The following is a 17,954-nucleotide window of genomic DNA, read 5'->3' on the forward strand; positions in this document are numbered from 1 at the left end:
TACGAAATCATGAAATTTACCATTTTAACAATCCTACGAACATGAAATTGACCAAAATGGAACATGAATTTGGTAGGGCCCTAACTATGATAGCATCTGCTCCTGTTTTTAAGGGGATGTTAATCTACATTTCAGTCTCAGACTTCATACGTATAAAGAGCCCCACAAAACACAGTTCATAAGGTCCCCTTTATACTGTTTGTTACATGTTTCTAAAAAATCTGCTTTTCCTCCTGAAAAGAAAACATTGGTTTGAACACAGAGCAACCCCCTTGTGTGTGCAGTGTGCATATCCTCAATGCATATGGACAATGTCAAAGGACCACAGCCACTCCTGCCATCATCATCATCATCCATGGGAATTCTTCTGGCATGTAACAAAAGCCATTGAGAGAACTGCTCCTGTGAGCCACTTCCAAAAAGGTAGAGTCTCACAGAACCAGTTCCCACAGTGGCCTTTGCTTCCAACAGTCAGGGAGGGTTTGCTTATGGGATAGCGCTATTGCTGAGTAGCAGAGGTAGTGGTATCCCATAAGCAAACCCTTCTTGCCTCCTTGCCTGCACTGTTTATACTAGTTTCGGCACACTAGGAAGTAGAGTTAGTAGCTGGCAGATGTTTCTGTGGCTTGGTTAGATAATCAGCACTGTGTGCTCAAGTCTCTTTCTTAGTGGTCACTCAATGAGTAGGACATTGTCACATCACCCTCCTATTTGTGAGTCCATTGATGGCTGATCAGCCAGTTCTGGAGCTTCAGATCTTATCAAATAAGGGGCAGGTGCTGGTAGCTGTTGGAGAGGTGGGGGGCAGTTTTTGCTGCTCTTTTCTTCTACTCCGCCTCCCCTCTTCTGCACTGCATCAGGACCTCTCAAATTACGCCACCCCCAAACACATTACCACTCTTCACTGGGGATGGTCTTGGGCCAGGCTCTCCCAAGTATCAAACACCGATGCTGCTTCTTCTTCATGTGTGCCTTCAGCATGTTCTTCTATTGCTTCCTCTGGCCTCCAAACGCTCCTCCATCCTTCCTTCAACTCAGGAAACAGAATCTGCACTGAGAGATGCTAATCAGACATCCAAACCATGTGATCAGTCCAACAAACTTGTTGGTAAGTAATAATGGCTTCAATGCTAGTCATATTCAACACTTCCAATGCAATAGTGTTCATGTGCCTATCCTCCCAAAATATATTTAGGATTGTCCTGATGCAGCATTGATGACATTGTTCAAGTACTTTAAAATGATCCATGTATGTTGTCCAGGTTTCACATGTGTACAGTAGCGTTGGAACTACCACTGCATGGTATACAAGGAGCTTTGTCTTGGCATATATGTCCTGGTTTTCTAAGCCCCTTTGTTGCAGGTGGGCAAAAGCAGAGCTTGCGCAGTTCAGACAATGCTGGATTTCCGCACCAATGTCAACTTTAGCAGAAAAATGACTTCCAAGGTATGGGAAATGCTCCACATTTTCCAGCAGTTCTCCGTTGCCTTCAGTAGAAGGTACATGAGATTGTCCTATCAGCAAGGGTTGGTGGAAAACCTTGGTCTTTTTGATGTTCAGTGTAAGGTTGAGATTCTCATATGCTTTAGCAGAACCTACTCATTTCCACATACTCTGTTCTTAACCACACCAATCACGTGTCTGCAACCAACACAATCCTTGCAAAACTGACCTTTGGCAATTCCTGCCATCTCCCAGCAGTCTGCCAAATAGCACTGTCTAATCCAAACTTTACTTTTTCAAGTACATTTTGGGAAAGTGTACAAGGCAAGTATCAGAGGGGTAGGCATGTTAGTCTGGATCTGTAACAGCAACGAAGGGTCCTGTGGCACTGTATAGACTAACAGAAAAGTTTTGAGCATGAGCTTTCGTGAGCACAGAAACACAAGAAGAAGTGAGTCTGTGCTCACAAAAGCTCATGCTCAAAACTTTTCTGTTAGTCTATAAGGTGCCACAGGACCCTTCGTTGCTGTACAAGGCAAGGCACCCCAGAAGGTGGCATTATTTTATTACAAATATTTGAATTTTCTTTTTTTTTTTAAGAAACGAATCCCCTGTAGAGAATCATTTCTCATCTGATACTCCCTTACCACCAATATTTATTGGGAGAAAGACAATAAAAGAAAACTCCTACACAATCAGTGGAAAAACAAACAATGGAATACATATAAAATTAAGATTGTCTTACTCCTGTGCATCAATACAGTATTTTTTCATGCTTGTGTTCAAGTGCTATTTGATTGTATGCAAACCCAATACATATAATAATGTTGCTCCAGATCTACAAAACTGCAGGACAATCTGATTTAAGAACATTAGTCCCTCTTTGCAATCCTCATATGATGGAACCTCCTTTTAAAAAGTGAGCTGTTATAAAATTTCCATCTGTTATGCTCTGTTTTGCAAGCAAGAAAAGTATTTGTAATATTATTTATTCTTGACCAAATTTTGCTTAGAAAGTGCGCTGTGCTTGGTGCTTTTTTGACTTGTGGTGTGAAAACAAGGATCCTGTCTCAAAGAGCTTACAATAGAAATAGCCATTGTGTGTTAGTATATAAATGCACATTATACTCGGGAGAGTATTAAAAGGGCAGAGCCTATACATCTAAATAAGCATCATAACCATTACCTAGCGGAGAAAGCTTGACGAAAGAACAAAAAGGTATACACTTGCTTCATCGATTTTCAAAAGGCATTTGACAGTATAGATCAGAAAGTGACTTGGGCAGTGTTGGAGTCATACGGAGTAGACAGCAGACTGATACGGTTGTTGAAAGGTATCAATGATAATGTGGAGCCGGTGCTGAGAACATGCGGAGAGTTGGGAAGTTGGTTTAAAATAAGTAGAGGTACGAGACAAGGAGATCCAATATCGCCAAGTATCTTCATCGCACATCTGGAGACAGCGATGGACAAGATCAAGGAAGAGGTAGAAGAGATATGTGTGCATGGGAAAAGAATTAACAACTTGAAGTTCGCGGATGATATAGCTATCATTGAGGAAGGTGAGGAGAAGCTAACGAAAATGGTGTGGGTGTTAAACGAAGAAGGGAAGTGGTATGGACTGATTATGAACATCGATAAAACAAAAACAATGGTGTTTGGAGATAAGGAAATAGGAAGGAAGATCAGTGTTGATGGTATTGAACTAGAAAATGTAGAGAAGTTCACATACCTGGGGAGCAATGTAATGTATGCTCTAGACTGTAAGAAGGAAATAGCGACTAGAATAGTGAACACAAGAACGAGTTTGAAGGTGATGGATGAGATCTGGAAAAGCAAAGCAATTAGCTTAAGAACGAAGCTGAGCATCTTGAAAACGTTTGTATTCAGCAGCATGTTGTACGGCTGTGAGATATGGGTGATAACGAAAGATTCGAAAAGAAGAATATTGGCGTTTGAAAGAAGTTGTTATAGAAAGATTCTGAGAATAGGATGCAGAAGGTCACCAATGAGGAATTATATACGAAGATACAATCGAAAGAGAACCTGCTGCAGAAGGTTATAAAATGGAAGCTACAACTATTTGGGCATATTTGCAAAATGAACAACGAACAAAAAATCAAGACCCTGGTATTCGTCATAAAGATGGTTCAAATAGGAGAGGCAGACCCCACAGAGAATGGATAGATCATGTAGTAGATTGGTGCGGAGCTAGTCTACAGAAACTAAGCCGCTCTGCACTGGATAGGGAAAGATGGAGGGAAATAGTGAGAGAGGCATCAGACACCAACGGCCGCTGAGCCCATGGTTATTGATGATGATGATGATGAGTATCCCCTAATTTGCATTTCCTATTACTGCATTGACTTAAACTTTGTCAAACATTTTTGTGTCCTTGTGCTACACCCGACCCCAAAATGAACTACTAAACTATTGGCCTAAATGGGAGATCACATTCAAGATTTTGTTACACAAGAACCTCTATAATCTGGGTATCCCCAGTCCGGGAATACATGTGGTTCAGATCCTGGCTGGGGTGTGGGGGGAGAGGGGGCAGTGGCTCTGCACTCTGTCGCTCCCTTGGCAATGCAGTGATTCACTTCTCTGGAGGCTTTTCCCTCACTGATCCCATAGTGGTGGGAGACAATGCCTGGGAAAAAACGGAGGATTCAGAACCACGTGTGCTTCCCAGGAACAGGTCCCAGGTAAGCACCTCACTCCCACCCCTTCATGCCAGACCCCGCAGCACTCTCCCTGGCCCAGAAAATTCTATAGGCTGGCATACCCTGTTTCCCAGGGATTAAAGGGGTTCAAGCGTATATCAGAAATTTTGTACCTCTTTTTCTCTCACCAAAGCTGAAAAAAAAAGAGTTTGGCTGTAGGATATTCAAACAATCAGTTTGCAGAGCAGATGCATTGGTGTTTGTTACTATTTTTGAGTGCACTTATGTGCTCTTAATGTTATTTTAAAATGTAATAAAAATAACAGTAAAAACTCTGACTTTTGAGCATTTGGGAAGCCAGCCCCTACCCCCACAACCTCTAGCCCAGTGCATGGGCAAATATAGGCCTGCGGGCTGGATCCAGTCCACCAGAATTAGTCCCTGGAGGGTATCCACTGCTATATTTACCTATTCCTCCATAGGTACAGGGCAATCACGACAGGGAATGGTGTCCCCAAGCATATCGCTTCCTGCTGCTCCCATTGGCTGTGAACAATGATCCACAGTGAAAGAGAGCTGTGATTGCTTGATACCTGTGAGGCATGGGTAAATACAGCAGCGGCACCCTATCAGTGATACACCCTGAAAGGCCACTGCTGTAGGACTGCCCACCCCACTCTAGCCCATTTTCGAGTTTTTTCAACAGGCTAATTGTCCAATGCTGCATTTTCTAAAACGCAGTAAGATTATAACGTTGTCTTATATACACTTAATTTCCTCGTTGAATTGCATGTACAGCCTAAAATTGAAGTGCAAACACAAATAATGTTCACATATCAATAATACAGGTTGAACCCTCTAATACAGAACTCTCTCATCCAGTAGAATCCATAATCTGGCATAATTTTAGTTAGCCACACGACCACTTATCATGGGCATGGCCAAGTATCCCATGGTCTCATAAAGTTTGTTGACAGCCACCAGTCCTGGTTCTCAGTGTTCTCTGCTGTTATTTAGCTATAATTTACCCCTAAACATCTTCTAAGAGTCCAGTTAGCAGTGGTAGTGTGTTAGACTATATTGACCTCCCATTGCCCTGCAAATTCTCTTGTTTGGCACCAGTCAGGTCCCCAGGGTGCTGGACTGGAGAGGTTCAACCTGTAGTAAGTTATTTTTCATCAGTTGGAGAATTGCTGTTTTTATAAAGGCTGCCATTCTTCCTTGCTGTAATTTTTAACACCCAGGTATAAACTTGAATTGCTTATTCTTATTTGTTAGTAACTCTGAAAATTAAGTAAGAAGATACAATACAGAACTTTACCTCTAGCTTGCCATGTGCACAGCCTAATAGCAATAAGTTGGCTTTGTCCTTCTCACTTGAAATAGGTGACCAAGGCCATGCTCCATCATTAGTTAGTGACCACCAGCAGAGGACCATATCTTGGACAGAGTTTATTGACAGGTGACGCTTTATCCTTATACTTGGTGATCCAGGTATCTCAGTATAAGAAATCTGATGGAGAAAAGAGAGCAGGAAATACTTAAAGTTATGAAAACAATATATTGGGAGCATTTACTATGCATGTGTTTAAGTGAATATACACACACAAGAGGGGTGTATCTATACTCATATATGCTACATAGAAATGAAAGAAATCTCTCTCCAGATATAAACACATGTGCGGCCTCAATTTTATCCATGGGGAATGGATTGGGAAGAAGAAGCAGGAATTTGCTGCAACGATGCCAATCAATACCAAAATGTACAGTCATGGTTGCTTGACAGCATCGACCTACACACAGGATTTAAACTCAGCCATATTAAACGACAAGTTCTGTGATGCCGACCAAGAAGCTCAGGATACTCTTTCAGACACATCATTGAACATTAAAGATAGCTCACTATGTTTGAAAGAGAATGTTTATTTTCCCTTTAAATGAAGGACTCCCGCCACTCGTCCCCTCTTTGTAACAGCCTCTATACTTTCCTGCATAATGTGGATGAGCTATAGCATCATGCGTAAAGTTTATGCAGCTCTTGAGAATTCTGCCTCTATTTCTCAGGAAGGATTTGCGGAATTTATTATTCAAACTATGTTATTTTGGAGCACGGTTATTTGAAAACATGAGCAGTGCACCATCTGGGTGACACATGCCAAGGAAATATAGATTGCACCACATTTCTGCTTAAGGAATTAATGGAAGGTTGATAGCTAGGGTAAAAAAAAAAAACTATCTTGCCATTGCTGGTCAGCAATAATCGAACCACTTTCTGGGGATTAAGCGCATGGCTAAGCCTACTGGACCAGACACTAGCAAAGGGCAGGGGGTCTTCTTATCAGAGAAATGCTTCTGGAGCCAGTCTCACTACATGACAGATTGCTTTCATATTCCTGTCTGCAAGGCAACAAAGGATGGCAGTAATGCGATAATGCCAGAGTGCAATGGGTGTTAAGAACCCGTTGCATTTATGTATTGTATTTAGTAAATAATCAGGCTCATCCAAATTGTGATCTCACCACTCAACCAAGGCCATTAAAATCAAGGTTAATACTTTAATAATCCTTTGCTGTTTTTATATGGTCAAAAAGAACCCTTTTCTATTTGCATGGTCATAGTATTATTGACCTCTTCATCCCCTGAATACACATCAAAAGGAACTGAAATCAAAGTAATTACCAATGTTGTTCTCTCATAGTAAACATTTATCACTTTGTACTTTCGCCTCAGTGTTGAGTAAATTGAAAAGGACTGAAAAAACACGGAAGGGAAAATTGGTAAAGGATAAACGTTTTCAGTAAATTTATCCTGCACTTTTATTTTTCAAATTCTGTCATTTTAACAAATATTAATATATATAAAGTTTGTCCAAGGAATGCTAAGTTAACTGCTTAACTTTTTTTTATTAATCAAAACCATGCTGAAGGGACACTTAGATGAGAAATACAAATACTTAGTGGCTAGCAAGCACAAATGCAGTTCCAATATTAATTACAGTGTTACACTGTAATTTTACCTGTCATGTACCAGTTAAACACCTTCAACAGTGACAGTCCTCTTGAGAGTAAGGAATTGGTAGTAGTTGGTCCTGTGTTTTGCCAGTCTCCAAGACTACATAGTGCTGTTGATTCACATAATAACTCTAATTATCTTTATCCAAAGTGTCTCTATCTTGACAAGAAACCCAAGGTGGTACTTCTCAGAAGGGAAAAAGATGCAGACAATGATGGCTTCAGTTGGATATCTATTGTACATAACCAAATTTCTAGCTAAATACCAAACATCTATATAGTTAAACTTCACCAGAAAGTTACAATATATTCTAAAGATAAACAGTGAACGCCAAAGCTGAGTCTGCCCATCCTGCTAGTCAGAGACAAGCTGAAGAAAAGCAAAACTAGTTTTCTGCCTCCAAGCATAGAGGCTAAAAATAAATAAATAACCCCCCCACCCCATCCATAAAACTGAGAAGCAAACAAGCCTGACTGACTCATCATTACCACAATACTGCCTTGAAGTGCCCACCAAGATTGGACTCCATTATGTTAGGCACTGAACAAAGACACAGCACAATACGGTCCCTGTACCAAAGAGCTTACAATTTAAACAGTGGCAGGAATACCCTCCTTTTACAAATAAGAACATGAGAATGTAAGAATGGCCACGCTGTATAAGAGCAATGGTCCGGCTAACCCAGTATCTTTTCTTCCAACAGCAGCCAGTGCCAAATTCTTCAAAGGGAATGAGCAGAACAGGATCCAGATCCATTAGTTGTTGTTCAGCACCAGCACCAGACAATCAGAGGCTCAAGGACACCAGAGTGTGGGGCTGTATTTATGATCCTCTTAGCTAACCACCAGCGATGGACTGATCCTCCACAAAATGATGTACTTATTTTCCTGAACACAGTTATAGATTTGGCCTTTGTATCTTCCCCTGATAATAAATTCCACAGGTTGACAGTGTGAGGAAGCACTTCCTTTTGTCTGCTTTAAACTTGCTGCCTCTTAATTTCACTGGGTGAGCCCTGGTTCTTGTGTTATGTAAAGGGGTAAATAACACTTCTGCAAACTGAACAGTCCAAACCATTTTAATCCTCTTCTCATACGGGAGCTGTTCTGTTATCATTAATCAGTTTTACTGGCTTTCTCTGTATCTTTTCCAATTTTAATTCAAGTTGCACCTCCTAAAACCAGCACCCTCCGGTTTGGCAACATCCCTCGTCTTACTGAACGAGGGATACTCCTGGACCAGAAGGCTGGGGCAGGATGGCAAGCAGAGCTGGCCTCCTGGCAGCCTCCCAGAAGGCAGTAGTGTCAAGGCCAGAGGCAGTGTCCCCTGGCAATCCCTTGGGGGGCCAGGGCCAGAGCACCAGCATCTCCCAGCAGCTGCACAGGGCTGGGGAGCTGGCTGTTGGTCTACAGAGCATTAACCTGTCCTGCTCTGGCAAAATCCCTCATTCGGGACCACAGAGGTATGGAGGGTGCCAGACCAGGGAGGTGCAACCTGTATATCTCTTTTGAGATTTCCCAACAGAAAATAAAAAAGATTAAGTGATTTGCCCAAGGCTGCACAGGATGTTTATGACAGAAACAAGGACTGACCTGAGAACTCTGAGTCTTATTCTTGAGTTTTAACCGGCCCTTCTTAAATAGGTTTCTCCTGCCATTTTGACAAAGTACTCAACTCCTGTGAAAAAGGTCAACATTCAGGAACTGTTATAGTGCCCTGGACTTTCCACTGAGGAGAATCTTTGATTCTTATCATTGTTGATTGCAGCTCTACTGCTTCTATAACCTAGACATTCAGCATTAGTCTGACCAAGGTAGTGCATTTCTGAATATCTGCATGTTACTATGGAAAGCTGACACAAGTATTTTGCAGTAGTGAATAATACTTCACAGTTGCTCACACCACTGCAGTTTAAACGAAATAAAAGTTATCTTTAGCTGTCAAACTAGTAAGCCTGACACACAAAAAACATGCCATTAAAATACTGATAGTTTTTTATTTTGTCTGGCCAAAATATAATGCATAGTCTTTCCCACTGATATCTAGAATAGTCGCTTGCAACCTTTCCAGATCACTATGCCCCTTTCAGGAATCTAATCTGTCTTGCATACACAAGTTTCACCTCTATTAAAAGCCTACTTGCTTACAAAATCATAGAAATGAAAACGCCACAGCACGCCATTACTGATAAATTGCTTACTTCTCATTCTGCTCTTACAGAACTTGAGTTTGTACAGGTGTCAGTAGAGCTTTTTACGCAGCCTGTTGTAAAACCAAGCAAACATCTAAAAACATCTGGAAGACCTCTGTGCATCCCCAGGAGCATCTGTACCCTTGTTTTAGATCTACTGTTCTAGAGAAAGCAATATTAGTATTGTATGTAGCAGTCTTCCAGAACTCAGCTGCATCAGCAAACTGCTAAACACAACCCTATTAAGGACCTCCGAGCCTATTTCTGATTCCCTAGAACAGTGAGATGTTTCTGTGGATTGGGTTTTCCTCCTTTCCTAAGTAAAAGATAACCATAGTTAGGATCAGAAGCACACGTAGTAATACCCAGAATAAAACTGTGCTATAGAAGTGTAACGCAAACACAGGAGATATAGCCCTTACAAGGAAATAATCAAGGCAAGCATCAGTTCATTACAATTTCTCAGTTAAAGTTTAGGGGCATAAAGATCAACAGTCCAGCTTCTAAAGCAGCAACCTTAACAAATACCTATAGGCAAGGCACAAGTGTGCAGCATTTTAAAGTAAACTACGTATCAGCTCAGTTCCTAGTGAACAGTGAACTGTCGCAAATCCACGTTACAGAGGTTGGCTCAGTCTCGCAAACACAAGTCACTGCTGAAAAGAGGCCTTGAACTGAAACAGCCTGGAAAATGTATAACTCGTCCTAGCAGAAAGTATCCCCCCTTGCAAGTTAAAATGTATTATGACAAAACTTAAACTAAACACATCCTTTAAATGTGCCTGCCATGTAAGTGCAAATTCCCACATACAAGGACACAAATTTCCTGGAGATGACTGAGGGAAAATACTATCTTGCAAAAGCAACAAGGAGTCCTGTGGACATCTGACCAAGTGAGTTTTTGCCTACAAAAGCTTATGCCCAAATAAATCTGTTAGACTTTAAGGCACTACAGGGCTCCTCACTGTTTTTGAAGATACATACTAACACAGCTACCCCCCGCACCCCCCGATAGATTGCAAAAGGTTGTTTCACTAATATTTACCCAGGTTGTAATAAGTACAAACTCCCCTCCTCGTGCTTACTATGTATCTTTCTAGACTTTTGGGGGAAGAGAGATTTGTCCTCTATTCTTTCAGAGAATTAGAAACTTCAACCTTTCTGTTTGAAGCTAATGGATCTCAAAGAGAACCTGGAGAATTGCTATTATTGTTTATATTGCACTGGCACCTATAGGTACCTGCTGAGGTCAAGGCCCCATTATATTAAAAGCCAAACAGGTTACTATCTAAACAGAAAAAAGGCAGGAGAAAGGGAGTGTCAGATTGCATCTACACTGCAAGATAAAATCAAATTTACAAATATTGATTCTGTAACTTTGGAATTTATAAATTTGATTTTGGCTATGGTCACTTCCCCATGTGCTCCTCACAAAGTCGATTTATTACTGTCACACTCAACTGGCAAACACTGACTGCTGCAGTTGTGCATTGTGGGAACATATCCCACAATTCCTTCATCCCCGTAGCATCTTAGGTATGTTCGCTGGTCTCTGACATCATTTTCCTACACTGAATTTTCCTCATTCCCCGCCCGCGTTAAGCAAATATCCATTTTTACCGTCGGCAGGAAGGAAAAGTAGGGCATCCACAGAGATGGCAAAAAAGTTAACAGAAATCTCTTTTTTCTGTAACTGAATTCTCAACTGACCATCCACTGACTGTCCCCACTCCCCTAATTGCATCTGATCCCTAAAAATAACACAGGGAAGGACTGTAGTCTCAAAGTTAGAAGAAAGAGGATAGAAAAGTCTGTGAGAAAAAGATCTTTGTCTTCCCTCTTTACTACACAGACATTGCCAACATGGGGGATGACAGCGAAATCTCATATACTGAACTTATAACAGAAATAGGAATCTCAGCTGGCTCTCCGCCCTGTGCTTTTGGGGAGTCAAAGCATGAAGAAAGAGAGGAAATGTTAGGAAAAAGATTTTATAACAGAAATATCAAAGCAGCAGGTGTCTGCAATGGACAGCAAGTCCCTGAAAACATTTTTGGCAGTGGTGTGGCTGTGGTATGCGGCTGCAGAGCTGGTTGAAATATTAAAGCAGTTGAAATAGTCCACCCAAATATCTTAGCAGCTGTGGGAGACTTCTCCCCGGTGGCAGCAAGCCCCACTGGTCCAGTGCTCGGGGCGTGGGGGAATTCAGTTTGGAGGGGAGAGTTGAATTATTCTCCCCAAATATCTTAGCTGCCGGGGGAAGACTTCCCCTCTAGTGGCAGCAAGCCCCCAAGCACCTTCTCCCCTGGTGGCAGCAAACCCCTGAAAATCTTTCCCCTCTTGGAGCCCTAACCGCATGCAAGCCAGGACATGGGGCTGCCTGGCAGCATGGTCAGCACCTACTGGCTGGCACGTCCTTTTATTGGGTCAGAGGCTACCCACGTCATGTGGCTGAGGGTGGGAAAGAACCTGACTTGAGTGGCACCTGAGGGGGGAGTGAGGGGGGTTCATGCACAAATGTAAACCACTGAGAAGAAGTTTCTCAGCCTGCTACGCAAGCACGACTCCCTCCACAGCCTTGTTGCCATATGGTGCAGCAGGGCAGCGGCTGGCACAACGCAACACAGAAAAAAATAACAAGGTAGATACAGAACCACGAACTCGGTGCTGGGGCTATTGGTAGTGGGTAGATGCGCTCACAGCACTAATAGCAAAGAAAGACAGACATTTCTCAGGCTCTCATACCAACATGAGCCCACAGCCACAGGCCTCCTGGTCCCGATTTGAAATTCACGATGTTCCTGTTACCTAATTCCTGCGCACCTGGCAAGCAGCAGCCAGAGCGGAGCACTGTGGGGCATGGCGGGTTACACACGGGACACCTCTGGAGGCCAATAAATTCCATTTTAAGACATGGGGCTTCCACGCCAGCCTTTAATTGAACTTTTGAATTCGAGCTCGACGCTACACACAGCAGGTACCAACGATATTGTAATATTGATATTAGCGCTCCCTAAATCGAGCTAGTGGTATTTACAGTGCAGACAGTCACATGGTAATATCCAGCTAAATGCCTTAAATTCGAATTTATCTCATAGTGTAGATGCAGCCTTACAGTCCCCATTTTACAGCTAGGAACTGGGTTACAGACAGATTAAGCCACTTGCCTAAGGGAACTGTACTTGTATCTCCCAAGTCCTAGTCTGGGACTTGGCTCCTGAACGGTCATTTGCAAGTCTTCTTTTGGTGAGAGTCAGCCAGGGAGGATTTACAGCTCTTAAATTCCTCAGAATTCCATCTTCAAATCTCATTCCTGGCTGGCCTCATGCTCTGCTTCCTTCAGGCTTTGCTCCATAAGCCTCCTGTAACAGCATACTCCTTGTGCACATTGGATATGACTCTCTCCCCTCTGCCGCATCCTCCCACCATTACAGTCTTCTTGATCTCAGCCGGTGCAAGAGAGCTACTTGCCAGGATCATCTAAGTATCTCCTTACTTGTGACAAAAATCAGATCAACCTGACTTCTGGCACTGATAGCTGTTATGTTTCCTCCCTTCAGATACTTTTAATGGCCCTGGTTCTACGCCATACAACAGGGTTGCTGTCACTGCTGCACTGAACGTTCATATCTTAGTTGTAAGACAGGAATCCCACCACCTAATCAGAGGCCTTTGGAGATGCTGAAATGCGTCCAGTGTGAGCCACGTGACTCCGTCACTTAGAGACATGCCTGCTGTCAGCTGACTACTCATACAGATAAAACCATTCATCCATTCAGTGTCACTGCCTTCTACATGTAGTGCCAGCCAGTCATTAGCTTCCTTTTTATAGGAGGCGGGGAAAGCTTTGGTTTGACCAACACAGATCCTGCACTTTTTCCAGCATTAGATGTAGTGAGTCATTTGTCTCTTCAATATGATCCACATGCTCAAGAACTTCAACAAAAGAATAATTAAATATCCCACTTCCTACTTTCAACTTAATCAGCTTTGTAACAATCTTACACTAAATATATGAAAAATTGGACCTCATTGGCATAGCAATTTTTAAAGATGATATAAAAATTACAATTCTGTTTAGCTATGTTTTGACTTTGCAATAAAAACCACTTTTGCTTAGAACAGCAGGTAAAGACTGATGTGAGGGGCAAGCATTTTACTGTGCAATACTCTACCAGTCAGTGCTAGTGGTCCATAACCTAAAGTTACTATGGTATTTATAGACATCACTGACAGCTATACCTTAAAATCCAAGGATGAGAGTTTTTCCAGCCTTTTGTCTCCATCAGGAGACCCCATCTTCTTTGTAAGCTGAATAAAGCAGAGTTTGTTTTGCTCCCAAAATGACAAGATGATGAAACTGTCTGTAAGAACAGCTGAAAAACAAATAAAAATTGTTACCACTGTAATACCTACTACCAATAACAAACCAAATTACTGAGTTCTCCACTGAGACACTGCAAAAAGCAATTTTTCTTGCGAACATGTCTTAACTATTACACTGAACCTTGTGTAATCTGCTAAAAAACATCAATGTGTCATCTTGCCAGGACCTTGTTGGAAATGAGAACTAAAGCTTAGGGAGTAGTCAGCTTAAATAGACCTGAATAAATGATCTTATGCCAAGTTGTCACTCTAATCAGACATATGTTTTATTCCCATCCACCAGCCTCATCTTGGTGCTTGCTGTTAGTCCCTTGCCCTAAGCAAAGCTCATTGACATTTTGGGATTGTGGTTTTGTATAACACTATATTTGGGCTGGTCAAATGCAAATCATTGTTTGAGATGGATTTGGTAATTTTATATCTCCAGTCAAGAATGAAAAATAAGTGATGGGGTAGCAGTAGGACTCCAAGGGCTACCCCGGCAGTTGGAAACGATTTTCCTCATAACACTTTTGTTTGGGGCAAAAATGAAGCCGTTGACAATTTCACATGTTGTCTCTGTGCTCTTGATCTAAATCAAACGCATGTCAAGCGTGGACATACTCCTGAGAAGTGCGGAAACTGCTCATGCAATTGTGCTACCATCTAATATAAACTGAAATATTTAAATGTAAAATAGATTAACTAGCACTACAAACACAGCTTAACAAAGAAAATGTGCAAAATAACACTGCCAATGATTTTGGGTTTCCCTGAACCTACAGTGTTCAATATGCTTCCCATTCGTCACATGTGGTGAACAGGTAACTGAAGTGTGGTGAAATAAATGGAGAGCCCTCTGCCTGCTCTGTACACGTGCCTCAGCACCTGGTCGGCTGACCGTGTGGTGGCAGTGGTGGACATGGCTCCTCCTGTGGCCCAGGCAGGCTGCCACATAGTTCCAGGTGCAGCTCACTTGTGCGGCAGCAGCCGTTCCAGCTGCGGCTTGCTCACACAGGCAGCAGCAGCTCTAGCTGCAGCTCACACAGCACAGCTCTGGTGAGTAATCTCTGGGGAGAGGTGGTGTACACACCTCATACAGCTGGAAGAGACCTCAGAAGTTCATCGAGTCCAGTCCCCTGCCCTCTTGGCAGGATCAAGCACCATCCCTGACAGATTCTCCCCCTCCCCGCCCCCCAGGTCGCTAAATTGCTCCCTCAAGGATCAAGCTCACAAACCTCGGTTTAAACAGGCCAATACTCAAACCAGTGAGCTACCCCTCCCTACTGGCTATCAGGGGGGTAGTACCTGGCAGGGGGAGGGTGGCACCTGGCAGGAATGTGTGTGGTGATTGTGAAATTTCTTTTGGAGTCCAGTGCCCTAAACATTGCACAGCTCTCTTAACTGTGAATTCCTGTAGGAGGAGGTCTGAGTATTCAGCCAGCCTATTTGATGGTTAGTACCCGATGACTGAGAATTCCTCTTTGGGCAGAACCATGACTGTAGTCAAAATGGTGAGAGTTATTTTCAAGAGTTAAAGGCAGAAACCTTTACAAAAAAAGACACCATCAATTTTAAAAAAATTAATTACCTGGTTAAAAAATCTATTTTATAAATGTCTTGCATCTGTGACTAATACCCTAAGTTCTTTAATATATAGAAATGTGCATGACTTACTTTTAATAATTGATATTGATAGCTTACTCTTTACATTACAGTCAGCTTGAACCATGAAAATAAACTAGTCACCTTTGCTTTTGTTTTATAGCCAATTTTAAAGCCGCACTTTCAGATTGTCAGGTATTGCATGATTTCTGCAACATTTGATATGCCAATGTCAAAGGAAAATGGATTTAAACAAAATATGGTCCCTGATGTTTAAAATTTTCACAAAAGCACCTCTGTTAATACTAAGTTTTGAAACAAAGGTTTGGGTCTAAACTACCTGACATTGTCCCTTTGATGATTCTACAGTTGAGATTTTAACGTACAAGAAAACATTTTAATGTACATGAAAAGTTAGAATGGTAACAAGGCCTCTTTGCAGATACGCAGTTGCATACCTTATATTACTAGAAATTAACTTTAAATAAATACTGATGTTGTACTACAGGTAGGTCTACATCAAACCTCAGAACACTCCTGAAATTTGGGTCTAAAGGCAGAGCAGAGATCAGAGACCTATGAGCAGGTGGGAGTGGTGAATAGAGAAAGTTGGTTCTTCAAGTCTTTGCGAAGATTTGGTTGCCTGGAGATTGGTTGAATGGTGGGGGGAACAGGAAATGTGACTCATTGTTTAGGCTGGCAGCACAGCTGGGTCATTCAGAGCCACCTGGTGATAGCTGAGGTGCAAAACTAAATTATAGGATTCAGTGTCGGAAAAGATTTCAAGAGAGAGTTGGAAAGAAAAGGAGGGGGAATAAGATCAAAGGGATTGCAGTCCATTCATAATTCTTCTCTCCTGAATCAGGCATATATTCAGGACATTCAGTTGTCATCAATACCTGGAAATCTGGAATATCTGCCAAGACGAGCACACAAAAGAAAAGGCCTACTTCCTGTCCCAGAATAGGCCTAAAATGATGGTTGACCTTAGCTATCCCATTGACCACAGAGGCCCTTCAAGACAACTGGAATGCAGCTGTACAGGGTCATAATGTCCCAGCAATTTTTCAATATTAGACAGGGTACTGGGCTATGAATTTACCACATGCCTGCCATGAGATCAAATGGTTTCAACAGAATTTAGGAATTTCAAAATGTCAAAAGATATGGATGATAGTTAACACTATCCTGCCTGTTCTATGAGGTATGTGGCTCTGATTTATGTAAACAGGGTATTTCCCCACACCAATCTTTTCTTTAGTTAGCTAATTCTATTCTATATTATAAAAAATATAATAAACTAACAAAGAATAAGTCCGCCTCCCATTCAGAGTTGCAGCCACAAACTTGTACATATTCCATAGCTCAGAGTTATGATTCATAGAATATTATGGTTAAATGCCTAACCACTCAAAAGTCAGGAAATATTAAAGTTATGATTATATATGCAACCTGAATTTTGATCTTTATTTGATTTTCACTGTGTTACAACCTATAATTTTAGGATAGTGCACTACTTCTCCAGTCATACAATAAAGGGATCTTAAAGGTTACACATGTTTATAGGATTTTGTAAAGTTGCCATTTTTTCTACATATATCATTGCTAAAAAGGACTGATGTGTTTGGATTTAGGCACTTAGCTATTAGATACCATAGAGCAATGAGAAATTATTTAGCAGCCTTCAACTTCCTGAAGGGGAGCTCTAAAAAGGAGGGTGAGAAACTGTTCTCAATAGTGTCAGATGGCAGAACAAGGAGTAATGGTCAGAAGTTGAAGAGGGAAAGGTGTAGGTTAGATATTAGGAAAAACTACTTCACCAGGCGGGCGGTGAAGCATTGGAATGTGTTGCCTAGAGAGGTGGTGGATTCTCCGTCCCTTGAGGTTTTTAAGTCCCGGCTGGACAAGGTCCTGGCTGGGATGACTTAGTGGGGGTTGATCCTGCTTGAAGCAGGAGGCTGGACTAGATGACCTCCTGAGGTCCCTTCCAGCCCTATGATTCTGTGATTCTGTAATTCTGTAAGTTGTTAGATACCGCATACTAGCTTATTTTCAATCATCAGCTGAACCTTCTTTCAGGGAGTTCACCAGGAAAAGGAATTTAGGTGTCATTGTATGGCAGCAAGTTTCCATATACTCTGTTGTATATTTAGGCTGTGATCCTGCAATCTGATCCACGTGCCCAGTGAAACTTCCACTGACTTCAACGGGGTTCTGCATGGGCATGTCTGCCACTTTGGATCAGTCTAAAGGATTGAGCCCGAAATCCATAGTGTGTTAAGTGAAGTTATTGGGCTTCACTCTAAAATTGCATAAACTGATTCACATGTGCGATTGGACATTTCTGTTGTAGATAAGTTAATGCATGTGCCGCATCGCCAATCTTTGCTACACATTTTATGATAGCATACCGTCCCCCCTTAAAACAAAACAAACAAACAAACAAACAAGCCAACACCACACACACCAACCCAAATGTGAAACCAAATCAAATATAAAACACTGTGGAAGATTAATAATTAGGACAAATTAAACCCAATGTTTTCTGGAGAAATTTCTTCTATATGCTGCTTCTCAAACATGGCTATTCAACTATCAACACCTGTTGTCTGGGCATTGGAGATGTCCAAAATGTTCATAAGGTTGCTTTTGAAAATGTGAAAAAGACATTTTC

General features: G+C 41.8%; 1 protein-coding gene across 4 annotated transcripts in view; it reads right to left on the reverse strand.

The window, feature by feature from the left end:
* Positions 1 to 17,954, reverse strand: part of WDPCP (WD repeat containing planar cell polarity effector) — a 235,631-nt gene that overhangs the window by 135,563 nt on the left and 82,114 nt on the right. For all 4 annotated transcript variants that reach the window (XM_074989391.1, XM_074989393.1, XM_074989390.1 and 1 more), the window contains exons 8-9: positions 13,553 to 13,686; positions 5,429 to 5,620 (exon numbers count right to left, since the gene is read on the reverse strand). In XM_074989391.1, coding sequence (XP_074845492.1) covers positions 5,429 to 5,620; positions 13,553 to 13,686 — 326 coding nt within the window. The remainder of the gene's footprint in view (positions 1 to 5,428; positions 5,621 to 13,552; positions 13,687 to 17,954) is intronic.

The sequence above is a fragment of the Carettochelys insculpta genome, chromosome 3 (assembly GCF_033958435.1).
Source record: "Carettochelys insculpta isolate YL-2023 chromosome 3, ASM3395843v1, whole genome shotgun sequence".
NCBI lineage: Eukaryota > Metazoa > Chordata > Testudines > Carettochelyidae > Carettochelys > Carettochelys insculpta.